The sequence below is a fragment of the Mus musculus genome, chromosome 7 (assembly GCF_000001635.26).
Source record: "Mus musculus strain C57BL/6J chromosome 7, GRCm38.p6 C57BL/6J".
Taxonomy (NCBI): domain Eukaryota; kingdom Metazoa; phylum Chordata; class Mammalia; order Rodentia; family Muridae; genus Mus; species Mus musculus.
The window spans coordinates 35,369,969-35,386,439 of record NC_000073.6 but is presented as its reverse complement, the minus strand read 5'-3'; the positions used below and the strand labels follow the sequence as shown (position 1 = coordinate 35,386,439).

The 16,471-nt window shown below is 48.6% G+C and overlaps 1 protein-coding gene across 2 annotated transcripts in view; it reads right to left on the bottom strand.

Moving 5' to 3' along the window:
• The window catches only part of Rhpn2 (rhophilin, Rho GTPase binding protein 2), a 58,108-nt gene that overhangs the window by 5,848 nt on the left and 35,789 nt on the right, over positions 1-16,471 (bottom strand). The window contains exons 5-14 of one of the 2 annotated variants that reach the window (NM_027897.4): positions 15,654-15,731; positions 15,201-15,325; positions 13,969-14,135; positions 10,093-10,280; positions 9,310-9,466; positions 6,756-6,875; positions 4,909-5,103; positions 2,395-2,471; positions 1,656-1,802; positions 958-1,113 (exon numbers count right to left, since the gene is read on the bottom strand). In NM_027897.4, coding sequence (NP_082173.3) covers positions 958-1,113; positions 1,656-1,802; positions 2,395-2,471; positions 4,909-5,103; positions 6,756-6,875; positions 9,310-9,466; positions 10,093-10,280; positions 13,969-14,135; positions 15,201-15,325; positions 15,654-15,731 — 1,410 coding nt within the window. The remainder of the gene's footprint in view (positions 1-957; positions 1,114-1,655; positions 1,803-2,394; positions 2,472-4,908; positions 5,104-6,755; positions 6,876-9,309; positions 9,467-10,092; positions 10,281-13,968; positions 14,136-15,200; positions 15,326-15,653; positions 15,732-16,471) is intronic. The other variant, XR_391076.1, reaches the window with a different exon arrangement.

Here is a 16,471-nt window from a genome sequence, read left to right as displayed (position 1 = left end):
CCTTGTACCCGCTGCTGGACACTGGAGAGCACTGGCCTTCTTTTCAAAACCACACCTATGCTTTGCTTTTTGTGCAAGTCTGGGGAGAAACCCTGGGCCCCTGGAAGCTTCGGCTTCCTGCTCTACCCCATGGTCTCTCCTACCATGATGCCATCTACCTTACCACATAGCCAGAGCAATGGGGCTACTAGATCTGGATTTTCAGCCTCCTACATTGTGAGCTAAATAAACCCCTTTGTTTCATAAGCTGTTTGCCTCAGGTCTCTTGTTATAGTAATGAAAAGCTGACGACCATAGAACACAAGCTAAGGCTCAGAGTATTGTGAAAGAAAGTTGTTACGGTGTGAACGGTCTAAGGCACGTTATTAAGTGGGGCCAAGTGCAGAAGAGAATTGACATTTTGATGTCACCTCCTTTCCCTGGGCAAACACTCAAAGGCTCTAACTTCACACATGAACTTACAGAAGCACCAAACACTTCCCCAGATCTCACTGGAAATGACTGTCACGGCCCCTCAGCCCTTCTGTATAAACCAACCATCTGTCTGTCTGTCTGTCTGTCTGTCTGTCTGTCGTCCCTTCCCCCCACCCCCATCAGTCTGGCACAGGGTCTCACAGCGTATCCCAGGCTGCTGTGGTCCTCACCATCCCGGGTGATAGAATTCCAGGTACAGAATATGCTCAGCTTTACCTGAACCCTTTCTTTACCCTGTGATTACACAGAATTTCATCAGAAAAACCAGTGGGCTAGTTAGTCTGAGATTAAAAAATATGAGTTTTCAGGTCATCTCTTTGACCCAGGATAAGCGCCTCCCAGGATACTGAGCAGAAGAGACCATGGGATGGCTTCAGATGCCCCTGCCATACTGTACAAGTGGGAGACAAGGGTGCCGACAACCCCAAGGGCCATCCAATAACCTCCCCCACTCGTTATTCGCCACCAGGTGCTTGCGCTCACCATGGACGATGTGGAGTCCAGGAGGCTCACGACCTTCATCTCAACCTCTTCTCCCCCAAAGCTCTTCAGCAACTTCATAACCTCACTCACTGTCAGCCACTTGCAATCCACGCCTTGAATGGAAACAATGTAATCTCCTTCCTTGGCCCCTGCAAGCTAAAAAGAAATGTTGGAATAAATGTCAGAGATTAGTCATTACATTCTGAAATGTGTCTCCAGACTTATGGTGCAAGCAGGCACTGGTGTAAGTCTGTCTTTTGATTTTTGTTTTTGCTGTTTCTGGGGGGTTTTCTTGGAGGTGCATCCATATGCTAATTAAGTGCTCCAGCACTGAGCCTTACATAAAGTTTACTACAAGAAATAAAAATTCATCTGAGGGCTGGTGAGATGGCTCAGTGGGTAAGAGCACCCGACTGCTCTTCCGAAGGTCCAGAGTTCAAATCCCAGCAACCACATGGTGGCTCACAACCATCTGTAACAAGATCTGACGCCCTCTTCTGGAGTATCTGAAGATAGCTACAGTGTACTTACATATAATAAATAAATCTTTAAAAAAAAAATTCACCTGAGGGGTGGGGGTGTGTATGAAGCATCCAGAAGGTCTTTCACTTAGAGTCAGCCTTTAGACATGGCGAAACTACAATGTCCAGGCCGCTGTCCCCAACTCCTCCCTGTCCCCTGTCGGTCCTCCCACTTACCGAAGCAGAGCAGTGAGGATCCAGGAAGTGTACCTGGACTGGGGTGTTCCCTCGTAAGGTGAACCCCAAGTCCCCTTCCTCCACTGTGAAGTGAATGCCCCGAGGAGGTGACCATCTCTTGCTGGCCGAAAACACAGACAGGGGACCCTTGGGAAGAGAGGGTGACGAGGTGACGCTTTGGAGGATGAATTGCTATGCAGCCTAGGTTGGTCTCAAACACACGGATTCAAGGGACAACACTCCTGCCTCTCTTCTCCAACCAGCTCCATTGTGCCTAATGTCACATGGGGGCAGTGTGTGCTGGTGCAATCAGATAAGAACAATATTTACAGTTTCTAACATATCCAGGATATTTGAAATAAGATTATCTTATAGAAATTCATTCATATTCTATTACTGGGGCTTTTGCGCATGTTAGGCAAGAGCATTGTGATTAAATTATGCCCCTAAAACCTACTAATAATCTTAATAAGGCCAGGCATGGTGACACAGGCCTTTAATCCCAGCACTCAGGAGGCAGAGGAAAGAGGATCTCTATGAGTTCAAGGCCAGCCTGGTCTACATAGCGAGTTGAAGACAGCCAGGGCTACACAGAGAAACAGCCTCAAAACAAAACAGAAAAAAACAACAATAACAAAAAACAACCAAAACAAAAGTAAACAAGACAAAATAATAAAATAAATTCAGTAAAAAGGTTCAAAACCCTTCGTGTAGTTTATGAAATAAGTGGCCGACATACCAGCTTCTGGAAGAAGTCTGTCACTGTCACTTTGGAAAAGTCGGGGAAGGTTATTTTGACCTCTCGCTCAGTTTTTGCTAGAAAAGAAGGTTAGAATCAGGGTAAGTGTGTGTGTCACAGGAAGTCATTCCTGAAAACTCAGGTTTTAGGCCTCCCTCCAAAGACACTAACAGAGTCCCCTTGGCTTAAACACATAGTGGTGTAGACAGCAAGCCCCTTAGACCTGGCCCAGGGAGGCCACACTTTTCGCTGGGACATTCCTATGAGCCTTAAACCAATTAGAGCGGGGACAGAGAAGACTAGACACAACTCTACCTTCCAGGAGCTTGCTCATAAGCAGTGGTTCTCAGCCTTCCCAAAGCTGCCACCCTTTTAATATAGTTCCTCATGTTGTGGTGACCCCAAACATTAAATTATTTTGGTTGCTATTTTATATATCTAATCTTGTTACCGCTATGACTCATAAAGAAAATGTCTGTTTCCCAATGTTCTTAGGTGACCCCGTGAAAGGATTGTTTGACCCCAAAGTGGTCATGGCCCACAGGTTGAGAACTACTGTTTTAGTCACCAAAGCAGACTCTCTTCATTCACACAGTAACCCCTCAAGGCCTTAAGGGTATTAACAGAATGCCGCTAGTGTGGTAAAGCTACCTTGTGAGCCACTGTTCTTCATTCTGCCATGGAGTTTAAGTCTCTCCCTCCTGGGCAGAGGGGAGTACTGCATCTGAGTGGAATCCTTGAGAAACATTTGTACTTCCACCAGATGTGGGGTCACCTGGGGCAACAACTTGAATCCCTAAGCATTTCCTCCTTGCCTGCATTCTGTCCTTGCTAGAGATCAAATGCAGGGCCTCACAAACGAGGAAGTGCACAGAGCCACACCCCCAGACCCTCATTGGAGGAGTCTAGGCAGGGGCTCTACCACTGAGCCACACCCCCAGACCCTCATTGGAGGAGTCTAGGCAGGTGCTTTACTACTGAGCCACACCTGCAGGACTCTAAAGCACCTTGCCCCTGAGCCACACCCCAAATGCTAATTCAGTGCTAATACAGATGGCAGTACTGAGGCTGGCAGACCTCAGATGCTAATACTGATGTAGAAGAGGAGACCATGAATCCAGCTGGAAGAGGTCTCTCTAGGAGACCAAGAGCAGAGGTGTCAGAAACAGGGAGGGTGAGATATTATGTTACGTTTCTTTCTTTCTTTTCTTCTTTTTTTTTTTTTTTGGCTCTTATCCAGTTTCTGGTTCATAACTCCTTCCCCACAGCAGGCTATAGAAACTAATACTCTGCCTTCCTAGGCCATCCTAAAAGCTCTAATCTCTCTATCTAGGATCTGGCCACAGAAAATCTGACAGATGCTTGTCTGACAGCAGGTCATGAGATCTGTCCATTCCAAAGGTACCTGCCCCATCCCTTGGAGTGGGGAATGATTCGGAGGCTCCTATATGACCAGCAAGAACTGGTTTTCCCTCTATATCCTCAGGAGGGTCCAGAGTCAATTGGATTACCCTCCATTTCCCAACTCTAATTTCAAAAACACAAAACAAAACAAAAAACCAAAAACTCATTGTAGCTAGTGAAGTCCTGCTGCAGAGACATTTCCCAGCACAGCAGTAACTGTCTAGGCCACATCAACACTGCAGGAAGTGATACCTGGGAGATGTTCAGAAATGTTGGGGCCACAAAAAAAGGGAGAGAGCAAGGCCAGAAGTAGAAACAGGTACACATTTGGCTTCCAAGTTAGGGAGGCAGAAGAGAAAGAAGACAGCTAGTGTAGTCTCGGTGGAATATGCAGGCCTCAGATCAAGAAGTAAGGCTCCAGGCATTTCTGCAAGAGTGAGATCTCTAAAGCCCAGAGCAGCCCTGAGACCCATGAGGAGGGCTATACCTAAACTAAATCAGAGAAAGCAGAGCCCAGGAAAAGGCGGGAGGGTGGGCTGGGCAGGAAGATCAGCAGAGGGCAGAGCGAAGCAAACTTACGAACACAAAACAAGACCAGGAGAGAAGGAAACCTAATGCACAGAAGAGGAGGCGGGGACTGAGGGAGGCGGGGACTGAGCGGAGGGCGGGGACTGAGCAGAGGGCGGGGACTGAGCAGAGGGCGGGGACTGAGCAGAGGGCGGGGACTGAGCGGAGGGCGGGGACTGAGCGGAGGGCGGGGACTGAGCGGAGGGCGGGGACTGAGGCTAAAACACTCGAGGTGGAGGAGAGGTGGGAAGGAAAAGGTAGAAAGGGTAAGAGCCTCACCTCCTCCGTAGGCCCAGGCTAAGGAGGCTGGCCTTGACTTTAAAGCAATCCTCCTGCCTCACCTCCTCAATACTGGAATTACAGGTATGTCACTACATCCAACAGAGGAGTAGTAGCACTAGGTCCCTCCCTGATCCAGTCCTGACAAAACCAGGCACCTGGTGGGCAGGCCTTGCGTGAACCCTGCCAGATACCAGATAGACAAATAAAAACAGGCTGTGTGGCCCCCACGCTCCCGGGCACTAGACAGTTCCCAGCACTCACGAAGGACATCTGGAGCGTCAATCAGGTTCAGAAGGTCGTCATCCTCTCGGTGCTGGGTGTGCTTGAGCTGAGTGCGCTGATGGGCAGCAGACAGCACATCCCGGAGCACCTGAATGTCACGCAGCTTCTTGCACAGGTTGGCCTCCCTCAGTGACTCCTCGTGAAAACCAATGGCCCGGTGCAGATGTCCTTTACCTGCAGAGAGAAACAGCTCTCAGACCAAGAAAGGCCTTTCTGATTGAGTGACTTAAAAACAAACAAACAAACAAACAGGCCTTTTTGTTTGTTTTTGTATTTGATGAGGAAACTTTTATTTTTTGAGAGTGGGTAGAGGGAGTGTTATTCTCAAATACCCTAGGCTGGCCTCGAACTTATTATGTAGCCAAAGCTGACCTTGAACTGTTGATCCTCCTGCCTCCATCTCCCTCGTTCTGGGATCACAGGCATACTCTACCATACCTGGTTTATGTGGTGTAAGGGATCCCACCCAGGGCTGCATGCATGCTAGGTGAAGTGCTAGCAGCTGAGCAGCTAGGTTAACCATTGAGCAGAGCTCCAAAGTAAAGCAGGAGCCTTAGGGATACATGACAGGAGAAAGTTCCTGAGAGAAAAACAAGTGCAAAGGCCCTGGGGCAGGAACATAACCAGGTCTTCGAGGAAAGTGGGTTCCAACTGGATGGAGGGTGGACAGAAAGATAAATCAGATCAGGGCAAGGTCGCTGCTGACCATATACATGCTGGGAAGGCCAGGGAGGAGCCTGTCAGGATGTGAGCAGGGGACTAAGGTGGCCAGGGTCTGCAGGGACAGAAGTGAGAAGAGCAGCTATAAGATATGCTAGGCCTATCTCATGGGGCTGTGCGGGGTTTAATCGAGCCACCGTGAGTTCGGTAAGCTCTGGTGATGTGACTCCAGCTAGGGTGGTGAGATGGGAGTTGAGAGCAGAGCCATGTGATCCGCTGATAAGAACGGCGGGTGGGAATGCCAAGCAGAGCCAACTCACTCCAGAGGGAGAGCCTCTCTCATCAACACTTGGCAGAGAACTAGACCAGGACTCTGCATTTCCAGCTGCCACTCACTACTGGTGAAGCATAAAAGCAACGCTAGGAGCCAGGGCACACCAGCATTTGGGAAGCTGAAGCAGGGGGGTGGCAAGTTCAAGGTTGGCCTGGGCTACAGAGCTGGGCAGCTTACTAAAAATGAAAATGAAAATGAAATAATGAAATGAAAAGAAATTTTTTAAAAAGACAGGGGGTGGGTTTAGTGGTGACGTGTTTGCCCAGCATATATGAGGTCCTCTGTTCAATGCCCAATTCTGAAAAAGGAGAAAGGAAGAGGGGAGGAAGAGACTTAGGAAGCTGAGGCAGGAGCTCACAGCAAGCCTGAGCGGCCTATGCTGTCTCAAAAAGGAATGAATGGCCACATAAATGAATTGAAGAGAAAGAAAACTAAAGGCAGGCAGATCTCTTCGAGTTCAAGGCCAGCTTCGTCAAGTCAGGGCTACATAGTGTAACCTGTCTTAAAGAAGAAAGGGGAAGGGAAGGGAAGGGGAGGGGAGGAGAGGGGGAGGGAGAGAAGAGAAGCAACAACAGTTTCCACAGCAGTGTGGCCGAGTGCCAACTATGGACAGCTACAGTGTCAGGAGGTAGTTAAGGGCTGGGCTGTGGTAGGAAGCCATGAGAACGTAGCTCTGGAAAGCCCACACAGTTTCTCAATGCTGGGTGGTCTGCTTTCTCTTGGAGCCCCACCTTGGGGCTGTGTGTGAGCAGGAACAGCAGAGGAGCAAGCAGAGCCCGCCCCACCCCGCCCCGCCCTCACCCCATGCCCCGCCCCAGACAGGACCACGCACCCAGCAGCACACGCTGCCCAGCATTCTTCAGCGTGGCCAGCGGCGTCATCCCTTCTGGCATGCGGTCATAGAGCTGGGACAGACACTTCTCTTGGTGGTCCTCGTCTGCGCCTGGCTTTACTGCAAAGACAGCAATAGGTTACAGTCCCTCACCATGGAGACAGTGCCCCAGACCTGAATTCTATCTGAACAATGTCAAAACGCTATTTTTGCCTCCAGGACAAAGCCTAGACTACCAGGCTCTAAGCTTTTGTTCCCAGTGGAGACAGCCGGACACATAGTAGGGGTTCAGGATTTGACCCTGGACCAACCTCCTCTTACTTTCCCCTCAAGTTAAACATTCTATGGAGCCTCTAGCACCGCTCTATTCCTGTCAGAGGCTGCAGACCTTCTGATAACTCTCCTCCTTTATTTCGTTCTCCCGGGAAGAAGTCTTTTGTGTTAATTAGGGAGATAGGGTCTCTGGTAGCTCAGTCTGGCCTGACACTATGTAGTTGATGATAACCTTAAACTTCTGATCCTCCTGCCTCCACCTTCTAAGTGTGAGGGTTATAGGCACATACCACCACAGCCAGCTTTTTCAGTGGTGTGGACCGAACCCAGAGCTTCCGCACACCAGGCAAGCAGCCTAGCTACCAAGCCGCTTGCCCAGCCCCTGTGATCATCAGTGCCGAGTGTGTCTATGTGGTGCTTAGGATGGGAATACACTCCGGACCCATGAGTTTTAAAATGCCAAAATGAAGGAATTAAGTAGCCTGTGTGCCTTATACACAGCACTGCGAGGCTGAGGTAGGTATACTGTGAGCCTGAAGACAGCCCAACCATGTGGCAGGACATTATTCAAACAGAAGACAGGCCCAGGGTGAGTAAGATAGCAGTCATTCTCAAACTCAATACAGACTTTTTGTGCAGTCCCTGTTTTGATGTAATTTGTTTTTATATTCTGTTTTTTGAGACAGGGTCTCTCTACATAGCCCTGGCTGTGCTGGAACTCACTCTGTAGCCCTGACTCACCTCACACTCACAGAGATCCACCTGCCTCTGGAATCCAGGATTTAAGGCATGCACCACCATACCCAATTTTTGGCTTAAAAATTTAATCAATATTTTTTAAAATTAATTGTGATTCATTTAAAATATCATCTATATGGCTCAGCAGTTATGAGCACTGACTGTTCTTCCAGAGGTCCTGAGTTCAGTTCCCAGCAACCACATGGTGGCTCACAACCATCTGTAATGGGATCAGATGCTCTCTTCTGATGTGTCTGATGGTATACTAATAGAAATAAAACTTCTCAGCCGGGTGTGGTGGCTCATGCCTTTAATCCCAGCACTCGGGAGGCAGAGGCAGGCAGATTTCTGAGTTCGAGGCTAGTCTACAAAGTGAGTTCTAGGACAGCCAGGGCTATACAGAGAAACCTTGTCTCGAAAAACCAAAAAATTTAAAAATTAAAAAATTAAAAATTAAAATAAAAAAAATATATATTAAATCAATCTATGGCCTCATAAGATGCTCAGTGACATAAACACACACAAATTAATTAATTAAAATTAAAAATATATTGCCTTAGCTGGCTACAGTGGTGCACACCTACAATCCTAGCACTTCAGAATCAGACAGAACAGGGGTTTGAGGCCAGCTTGGGCCACATGACATCCAATCCCAGCAAAAGCAAAGCAAAATCACTCTGAGGATGGGTGTGCTAGCACGAACTTAAAATCTTAGCATTTGGATGGCATTTAATGCAGGAGGGTCTTGCGTTCAAGACCAGCCTTAAACTATATAGGGAGACCTCATCTCTAAGTAGATATATAATAGTTAAAATAAACACTACTGAGTAAGACCCTGTGCTTCCATCCCCCAAACTGCCAAAATAAAGAATAAGTCGGGTGATGGTGGGACATGCCTTTAATCCCAGCACTCAGGAGGCAGAAGCAGGTGGATCTCTGTGTTCGAGGCCAGCCTGGTTTACAAAGTGAGCTCCAGGACAGCCAGGACTGTTATGCAGACAAACTCTGTCTCAAAATAATAATAATAATAATAAATAGTTGAGGCTGGAGAGATGGCACAGTGGTCGAGTGTATACTACTGGTGCAGAAGAAACCAGTTCTCACGTCAAGCAGTTCACAACTGCTCACAACTGCTTGTACTCCAGTTCTAGGCCATGCGCCACCCCTTCTGTGGGCACTGCACACCTATGCATGAACCCACGTACAGACTCACATAGCTGTACGAGATGCTTTGAATGAAAATGGCCTCCACAGGCTCATATATTTGCATGGTTAGTCCCCAGTTGATGAACGATTTGGAAAGGATTAGAAGGTATGTAACCAGATGTGGTCTTAAAAGCTCAGTCTCTCTCTTGGTCTGTTATTTGCCTTAAGAGTCAGCCTTGAATTCCACAGGCCTCTGTGACAGCCACTTGGGTCACTGTGTCCTTTCCACCTTGTGCTTTTGTGGTACGCACACGCCCAAGGCAGGAAGGCAGTTCCCTATCAGCTCAGCATCCCACAAAGGTAGTAAGTTCCCCACAGTCCTGAGACGGAGCCTTACGCTGGTGGTCGATGAGGAGGGTGGCCGCAAAGTAGTGAGCCAGGGCCCCATAGTGGTAGGCCTTCACATAGGCCACACTGGCCCACGAATACGGGATGTTCTCTTTCACTGGTTCCTGGCTCATGGCCGCATGCAGCTGCCGGTAGGCCTCTGCCACCTGAAATAAAAGGGAGATGGGCAAGGAGGGCCTGGCACAGGGGCCCTCCCAAGCCTGGCTACAGAGAAAGAGTCCTTTCTTCTAAGCCAAGTCTCCTGCTGGAGAATGTTCCAGAATGTGGGCATAAAGCCAAGCAAGTCCTCTCGCTGTGAGCATCATAGTTAACAGAGGATCAAGCAACTGTCATTAGGCTGCTTTTTTGGCTAAGCCGCAGATGGACTCTGTGATCCGTATCTGAAACACTAGTAACCTGCCAAATAAACATAGGCCGGCCGCTTCAGTGGCGCTAGCACATTGCTTAGGTTGGGGGTGAGCTGCTGCTATGACACCCCCCATCCTCGCCCCCCACCTCTTCCTTTCCCCACCTCTACCACTCCAGGCACCTGCACCAGCAGGAACTAAGAAAGAAACCTTGGGCTGGCGAGATGGCTCAGTGGTTAAGAGCGCCGACTGCTTTTCCGAAGGTCCCGAGTTCAAATCCCAGCAACCACATGGTGGCTCACAACCATCCGTAATGAAATCTGATGCCCACTTCTGGAGTATCTGAGGACAGCTACAGTGTACTCACATATAATAAATAAATAAATCTTAAAAAAAAAGAAAAAGAAAAAGAAAGAAGCCTTTACCTTGGCAGCCTCCTGAGCCACCTTTACCAGCACGAAGAACTCGTTCTGGATCCCCGGGAGGCAGACTTTCTCAAACACACTTTCTTGGGCTTGGGCGAGCATCATTTTGACCAGCACACTGAGCATGGCAGGGCTCATGTCGTAACTTGGAGTGTGAGTGAAGGTCTCTTTCAGGTAGTTTAAAACCCCTACGATCAGAATTGGTTGCTCATTAGTAGGAAATCACACTTATTTTTTTATCATCCTGCTGTAGAGAGAAAAGACAGAAGATACAGCTGGGATCAGGGGTGTCTGTCATAAATGAGTGAGTGCTTAGCTTACAGGAGCCCCTGGCTATGCACAGAAAACTCTATTATCTATCTATCTATCTATCTATCTAATGTGCAAATACAACTTGTAATATATAATATTTATATTATATACATACACACATTATATGTATATGTGTACATGTGTATATATGTATATGTGTATATATGTATGTATGTGTGTATATATATACATACATGTGTGTGTGTGTGTGTATCAGATACCTATAATCCTAAATCTAAGTCATCTGGAAAAATCCGTATTTGCCAGGTGTGCTGGTACGTGCCTTTAATCCCAGCATGAGGGAAGCTGAAGTAGGAGGAGGGAAAGGTCAAAGGCCTTCTGGGTGAGACAGCAAGATTCTTTGTAACCCCAGTTGCCACGCTATCTGGCCATCCCGCTCCTTTGTGTAGACCTCAGTAATCGCATGAAAGGCCTGAGTGCTCCCTGGACACTGGGCTCACTGCAGCACTAATCACAAGAACCGCTCCAAATGCCCACTGGTGGATTAATAGGTGATCACTGTATCTACACACGAACAGCGGAATGTTCTTCAGCCTTAAAAGGACTGAGGGGCCGGAGGTACAGCACAGTGGTAGACTTGGTGCTTAGAGGTCCCAGGTTTGATTCCCAGTTCCACAAGGAAAATGAGGCTCTGGTAACCTTTAAGACTAGTAACCTTTAATACTAGTACTGGTAATACTAATACTGGTAACCTTTAATACTAGTACTTGGGAGGTAGAGGGAGGGGGTCTCTCTGAATTCCAGGCAGTCTGGTCTATAGAGTGAATTTCAGGCCTGCCTGGACTTCATAGTGAGACCCTGTCTCATGTAACTCTGATGTGTAGATAACATGAAGGAAGACTTTATGCCAGGTACAATAAACCAGCCACGGGTTGACAGGTAGCACCGGATTCCATTTGGTTCCTAGAATAGTCCAACCCAGAGGCACAAAGAACAGAAGTCACTCGGAACTACAGGAACAAGGAAAAGGACATTACACCCTAATAGACACAGAGACGCCCAGTGTGGTAGCACACCGCTGTAACACCAGCACTTGGGAGGGTGAAGCAGGGGGATGGCCAGATGACCCTGCCTTGATACATGGATAAAAGCATGCCCACTGGGGCATGCATGATGGGAGCACGCTGGAGAGTGCTCCATGCTGCTGAGCCCCACACTTAGTAACTATCACTATTAACAGGATAACTGTACCGCATACCTATTTACCACAGTAAGAAATAGTTAAGCTGAGCAGTGGTGAGCATGTTCTCTGGCGCACTTGGGAGGCAGAGGCAGGTGGATTTCTGAGTTCGAGGCCAGCCTGGTCTACAGAGTGAGTTCCAGGACAGCCAGGGCTATACAGAGAAACCCTGTTTCGGAAAGCCAAAAAAAGTTAAAACTGTATCTGACGGTAGCTATACCTCAATACAGTTTTGTTTTTCAATCAGGTTCTCTTTGCAGGCATTTACATATGCATGAAGCAAGGGAACCTGCAGGCGCTCCTATTTCCATCCCACCTGGGGAATTCCACCCATGACCGGGCATGTGATGGAGAAAACAGAAAGCAGGTGGAGTGAGCGAGGGGTGCTGGGCCCATGCTGCCACCCTCAGCGACTGCTGTGACAAGCCCTGACAGACAGTTAGCCTGGAGGTGGCATGGACTGGACACATGCATCTCACCCAACTGGCCCCTCGGGTTTTGCAGCTCCAGAGAAGGATGTGTGTCCACTCTAAGCTGTTCACCCCTCTTCCTTCCTCCACCTCAGGCTGTCCTGTTCCCAAGTTTCTTTGTTTGTATTTCTGAAGCCTTGGAGGCAGGACATGAAGCGCGACTGCCTAAGATTCCTCAGAAACCAGCACGATTAAACAAACCTGCAATCCCAACATGCCGGAGAGGAAGAGAGAGTTCAAAGCCAGCCTGAGGAAGAGAGTAACAAGACTGTGTCTCCACAAGTCAAGATGGCACAGCCGCGCTACTTCATGGGTTTTAGAGCAATCTCTCTCCAGGCAGGTGTATGCCAGGAGAGGAAATGAGGGCAAAAGGACGCTAAGCTGGCACTCAGGAGGCATGATTAGTACCTTGAGTTCAAAACCAGCCTCGCTATAACAGCTTGAGTTAAAGGCCAGCTTGGTCTACACTGTAACATTGTAACAACCTGTCTCAAAGGATTTAAAAAAAAAAAAAAAAGCTAAAATCAGCCTGCTTGCAGATCCCACTGTGGCCTGCACCCTCCATTCTTAAGCTCCACCTCCTACAGACACAGGCCTTGCTGGAAGAGAGCAGCACAGACCTCGAGCGAGCGCCTCCGTCCGCGCCAACTCTAATGAGCCCAGTCCCTTAGGGCCTGGTGCTAAGCGTGTTTTCTCCTTTGCTGCTGATCCTGGTTCAGACCAGGACGAGCTTGTAAGGGTGATGAAGTTAAAATGAGGAAAAGCAGGTTAACTGTCCCGGCCCACATCTGTCACCCCAGCACTCGGGCTGAGGTAGGAGGACCCCAAGTTCCAGGCCAACCTACAAAACAAGCTCCACCCCCAGCACTGTAGAAGAGAGCCGCCACTGGGAGTGCTCAGCCATCTCTGAAAGTGACAAAACCAGTGCAAACCAGCAGGCTCCTGGCCCGTGTCACCTGACAGCGCTGAGATCAGTGAGGGCAGGCTTTGCAAACTTGGCGGATTAAGCATAATACAAAAGTGCAGATAATAACAGTAATTCCCTTTATCTGAGGTTCAGCTCTGTTCCGGCTCAGTTACCTTCAGCCAACTGTAAGATGATAACATTGCTTGGAAAATTCCAGAAACAAGCAATTCATAACATTTATCACATGAAATTGCTACCACTGCTCTATTTTTATTGTTCCTTGTTAATCTTTGACTGTGTCCAATCTGTCTCACAGATACAGGGACAGAGACGGAAATTCTTTATTTTGTCTTTCCTTCCTTCTCCTTTCCCGAGTCCCGTCATTTGTCTGCAGTGCTGTGGGTCAAACCTAGAGCCTCTTGCATGCTACGCGAGTGTCGGACCCCTGAGCTACATCCTCCGCCCTCGCACAGGCTTCAAGACGATTTACCGCTTCATACATCCGTGCCTAGGAACCTGTAGTAGCTGATACCGCAACTGTAAAGGCTTCCTATCTCCACTAGTAAAGGCAAGATCCGGTATTCCTATCATTGAGAAATATTCACAGCCACACAATGGAACCACGCACCTGGAAAAGATCAATCATTAACTACAAGCCTCACTATGTACATGAGCCCTAGGTGGGCTGAGATCACATGATGCCAACCTTTGAGTAAATCTCCTGACCAAGAAGTTACACAGCTATTCCTTCCTCTTTTATGGTTATGAGATAATAAATTGACCCTAGGACTCCCCTCAAGCTGGCTCGTCAAGGCTTCTACCACTGAACCACGCCCCCAGCCCTTGTGAGACTGGTAAGGCATTGGCACTCGGTGCGTCTGCAGAAGACCAAAGCAAGATTCTTTTAAGCTGGAGACAGATCCAGCACCACTGACACCACCGGGTGGGTTCAAGACTGTAAGGCGGCTGCCCTGGAGGACACGCACCTGCAGCTCTTTGAAAGGCATCCACAGCGCTCTCTAAGCCAGCCTGCGTCTGCCGGTTACAGCGGGTCCCGATCTGGGTGTAGAGCGCCCCAATGTTGAAGAGAACGCTGGCCTTCTCCAACAGCAAAGTCTGCTGGCTGACCGGAACCCCAGTGAAGGAGTCATACCTGTGTGTAAAGCAAACACATTCTGATCAAACAGATGACTTGGCTATTTAATGCCATTGCTGGGCACGCAAAGACAAAAACTCACTTCTTACATGAAATTCAAAGACGCAATTCGAAGACGATTCACAGGAATCGGGCTTTTGTTTCCAAGCAAGACTGACAAGTCTGAATATATAGAATTCATGCCTCTTATCCCAGTACTCAGGAGGCTGAGGCAGGAGGACCATGAATTTAAAGTCAGCCTGGGGCATACAGAAAGACCCTATCTCTCTTTTCTTCCTTTTTTTTGAGACAGGGTTTCTCTGTATAGCCCTGGCTGTCCTGGAACTCACTCTGTAGACCAGGCTGACCTCGAACTCAGAAATCCATCTGCCTCTGCCTCCCAAGTGCTAGGATTAAAGGCATGTGCCACCACTGCCCGGCAAGACCCTATCTCAAAAGAAAAAAAAAAAAATCCCTACAAGCCAGACCTGGTGTCTCATGCCTAACATCCTGGCACTCTCTGAAGGCTGAGGCAGGAGGATTGTGAGTTTGACAGTCTGGGCCACCTAGCAAGAACTTGTCTCAAGAAGCCAAATGTTGCGTTTCAAGTTTTAAAATCTCTTTCTGGTGGTATATATCTATAATCACAGTACTAGCGTTGCAAAGACAGGAGGATCACAGCCAGTCGGAGGTCAGTTTGATCTTGGGACTACATAGTGAAATCCCGTTTTAAGGAAACAAAAATGCTACTTCTTTCTGTGGCCCTTGTCAATTCAAGCTCACACCCACAGCCAAGCCCCCTGTAAGAAAAGATTCTTCTCAAAAGAAAAAATTGTCTTGCTTCTCTTTCGTTCCACCCGAGAGCCCCGGTTTCTCCCCAGCGACCAAGTGAGCACACACACAAAAGGCCTCTTTTCTATGGCTCATTTGTTCTGAGAAACTACCGCCAGTCTCGGCTTCCCGGCTCTAGGTCTTTACACAAACACCAATTTATAGACCATCCCCACCCCTGGGACCCACTGGGCAAATGCCAGTCAGAATGAGGGTGTGCACAGTAGAGGGGGGGCCCCAGAGAGCACCTACCAGGTAAACAGGAGCCCCATGTGACGCGTGGGTGGGAAGAACCTGCTCTCCACAAAGCCCAGCTGAATGAAGTACGACATGAGCAGTTCGACCCCCGCCTCATCCCTGCTGGGTGTTCGACAGGCCTGAAAGGAAAACGAGGAGGCGTGAGCCAGGCGAGCATCCCCAGGACCCATCCCTGAACACTCGAAGAGATAGATGCTTTGCCGTGGGTATCATGAACTCTAGCAGAGGCAGCTTAGGGGCAAGAGACAAAGTCAGGAATCCTGGAACCCAGCTCCATGGGCAGCTCTCACTTCTGCTATGGTTTTCTGGTATAGCAAACACAGTGGGTCACCCTGACAGCCCCTCTCCCTGCCCGGCATCCTGGATTCTCCAGGGCTACTAGTGTCGGTCATGTGATGTCCCGAAGCCTCAGCAAGCAGAGCTGGCTCCCCAACATGCCGCCCTTACCTGTCGCAGGTCCATAAGGTCTGCAATGTCATCCTCATACAAATAGCTATCTTCACTGTAGTGTTCCAAAATAAAATCCTGTAAGAAAAAAAAAAATCCAAGGTGGCAGCCAATAGCTGGGTCTACAAGATGAGGAGGGGAAGGTCCCAGCACAAGAGTCCGTCAAACCTTACCCTAGATCTAGCCTGGGCGTGGTGCACACCTGTAACCTCAGCACTTGGGGAAGCAGAGATAAGAGGACTGGTGAAAGTGAGGTAGCCCAAGCTACATGCTGAGTATAAGGATAACCTGAGCTACATACGGTATAAGAGTCTGCCTTTCACAGTCAACTATTGGATGGATCACAGGGCCCCCAATGGAGGAGCTAGAGAAAGTATCCAAGGAGCTAAAGAGATCTGCAACCCTGTAGGTGCAACATTATGAACTAAGCAGTACCCCGGAGCTCTTGACTCTAGCTGCATATGTATCAAAAGATGGCCTAGTCGGCCATCACTGGAAAGAGAGGCCCATTGGACAGGCAAACTTTATATGCCCCAGTACAGGGGAACGCCAGGGCCAAAAAATGGGAATGGGTGAGTAGGGGAGTGGGGGGGGGGAGGGTGTGGGAGACTTTTGGGATAGCATTGGAAATGTAATTGAGGAAAATACGTAATAATAAAAAAAAAAAAAAGAGTCTGCCTTAAAGAAACCAAGACAAAGCGGGCTAGAGAGATGGTTCAGTGGTTAAGCATGTGTGCTGCTCTTGCAGGGGACACAAGTTCACGTCTCGGAACCCATGTCAGGTGGGTCAAAAGCTTCTTGCCCAGCTCCACACGATC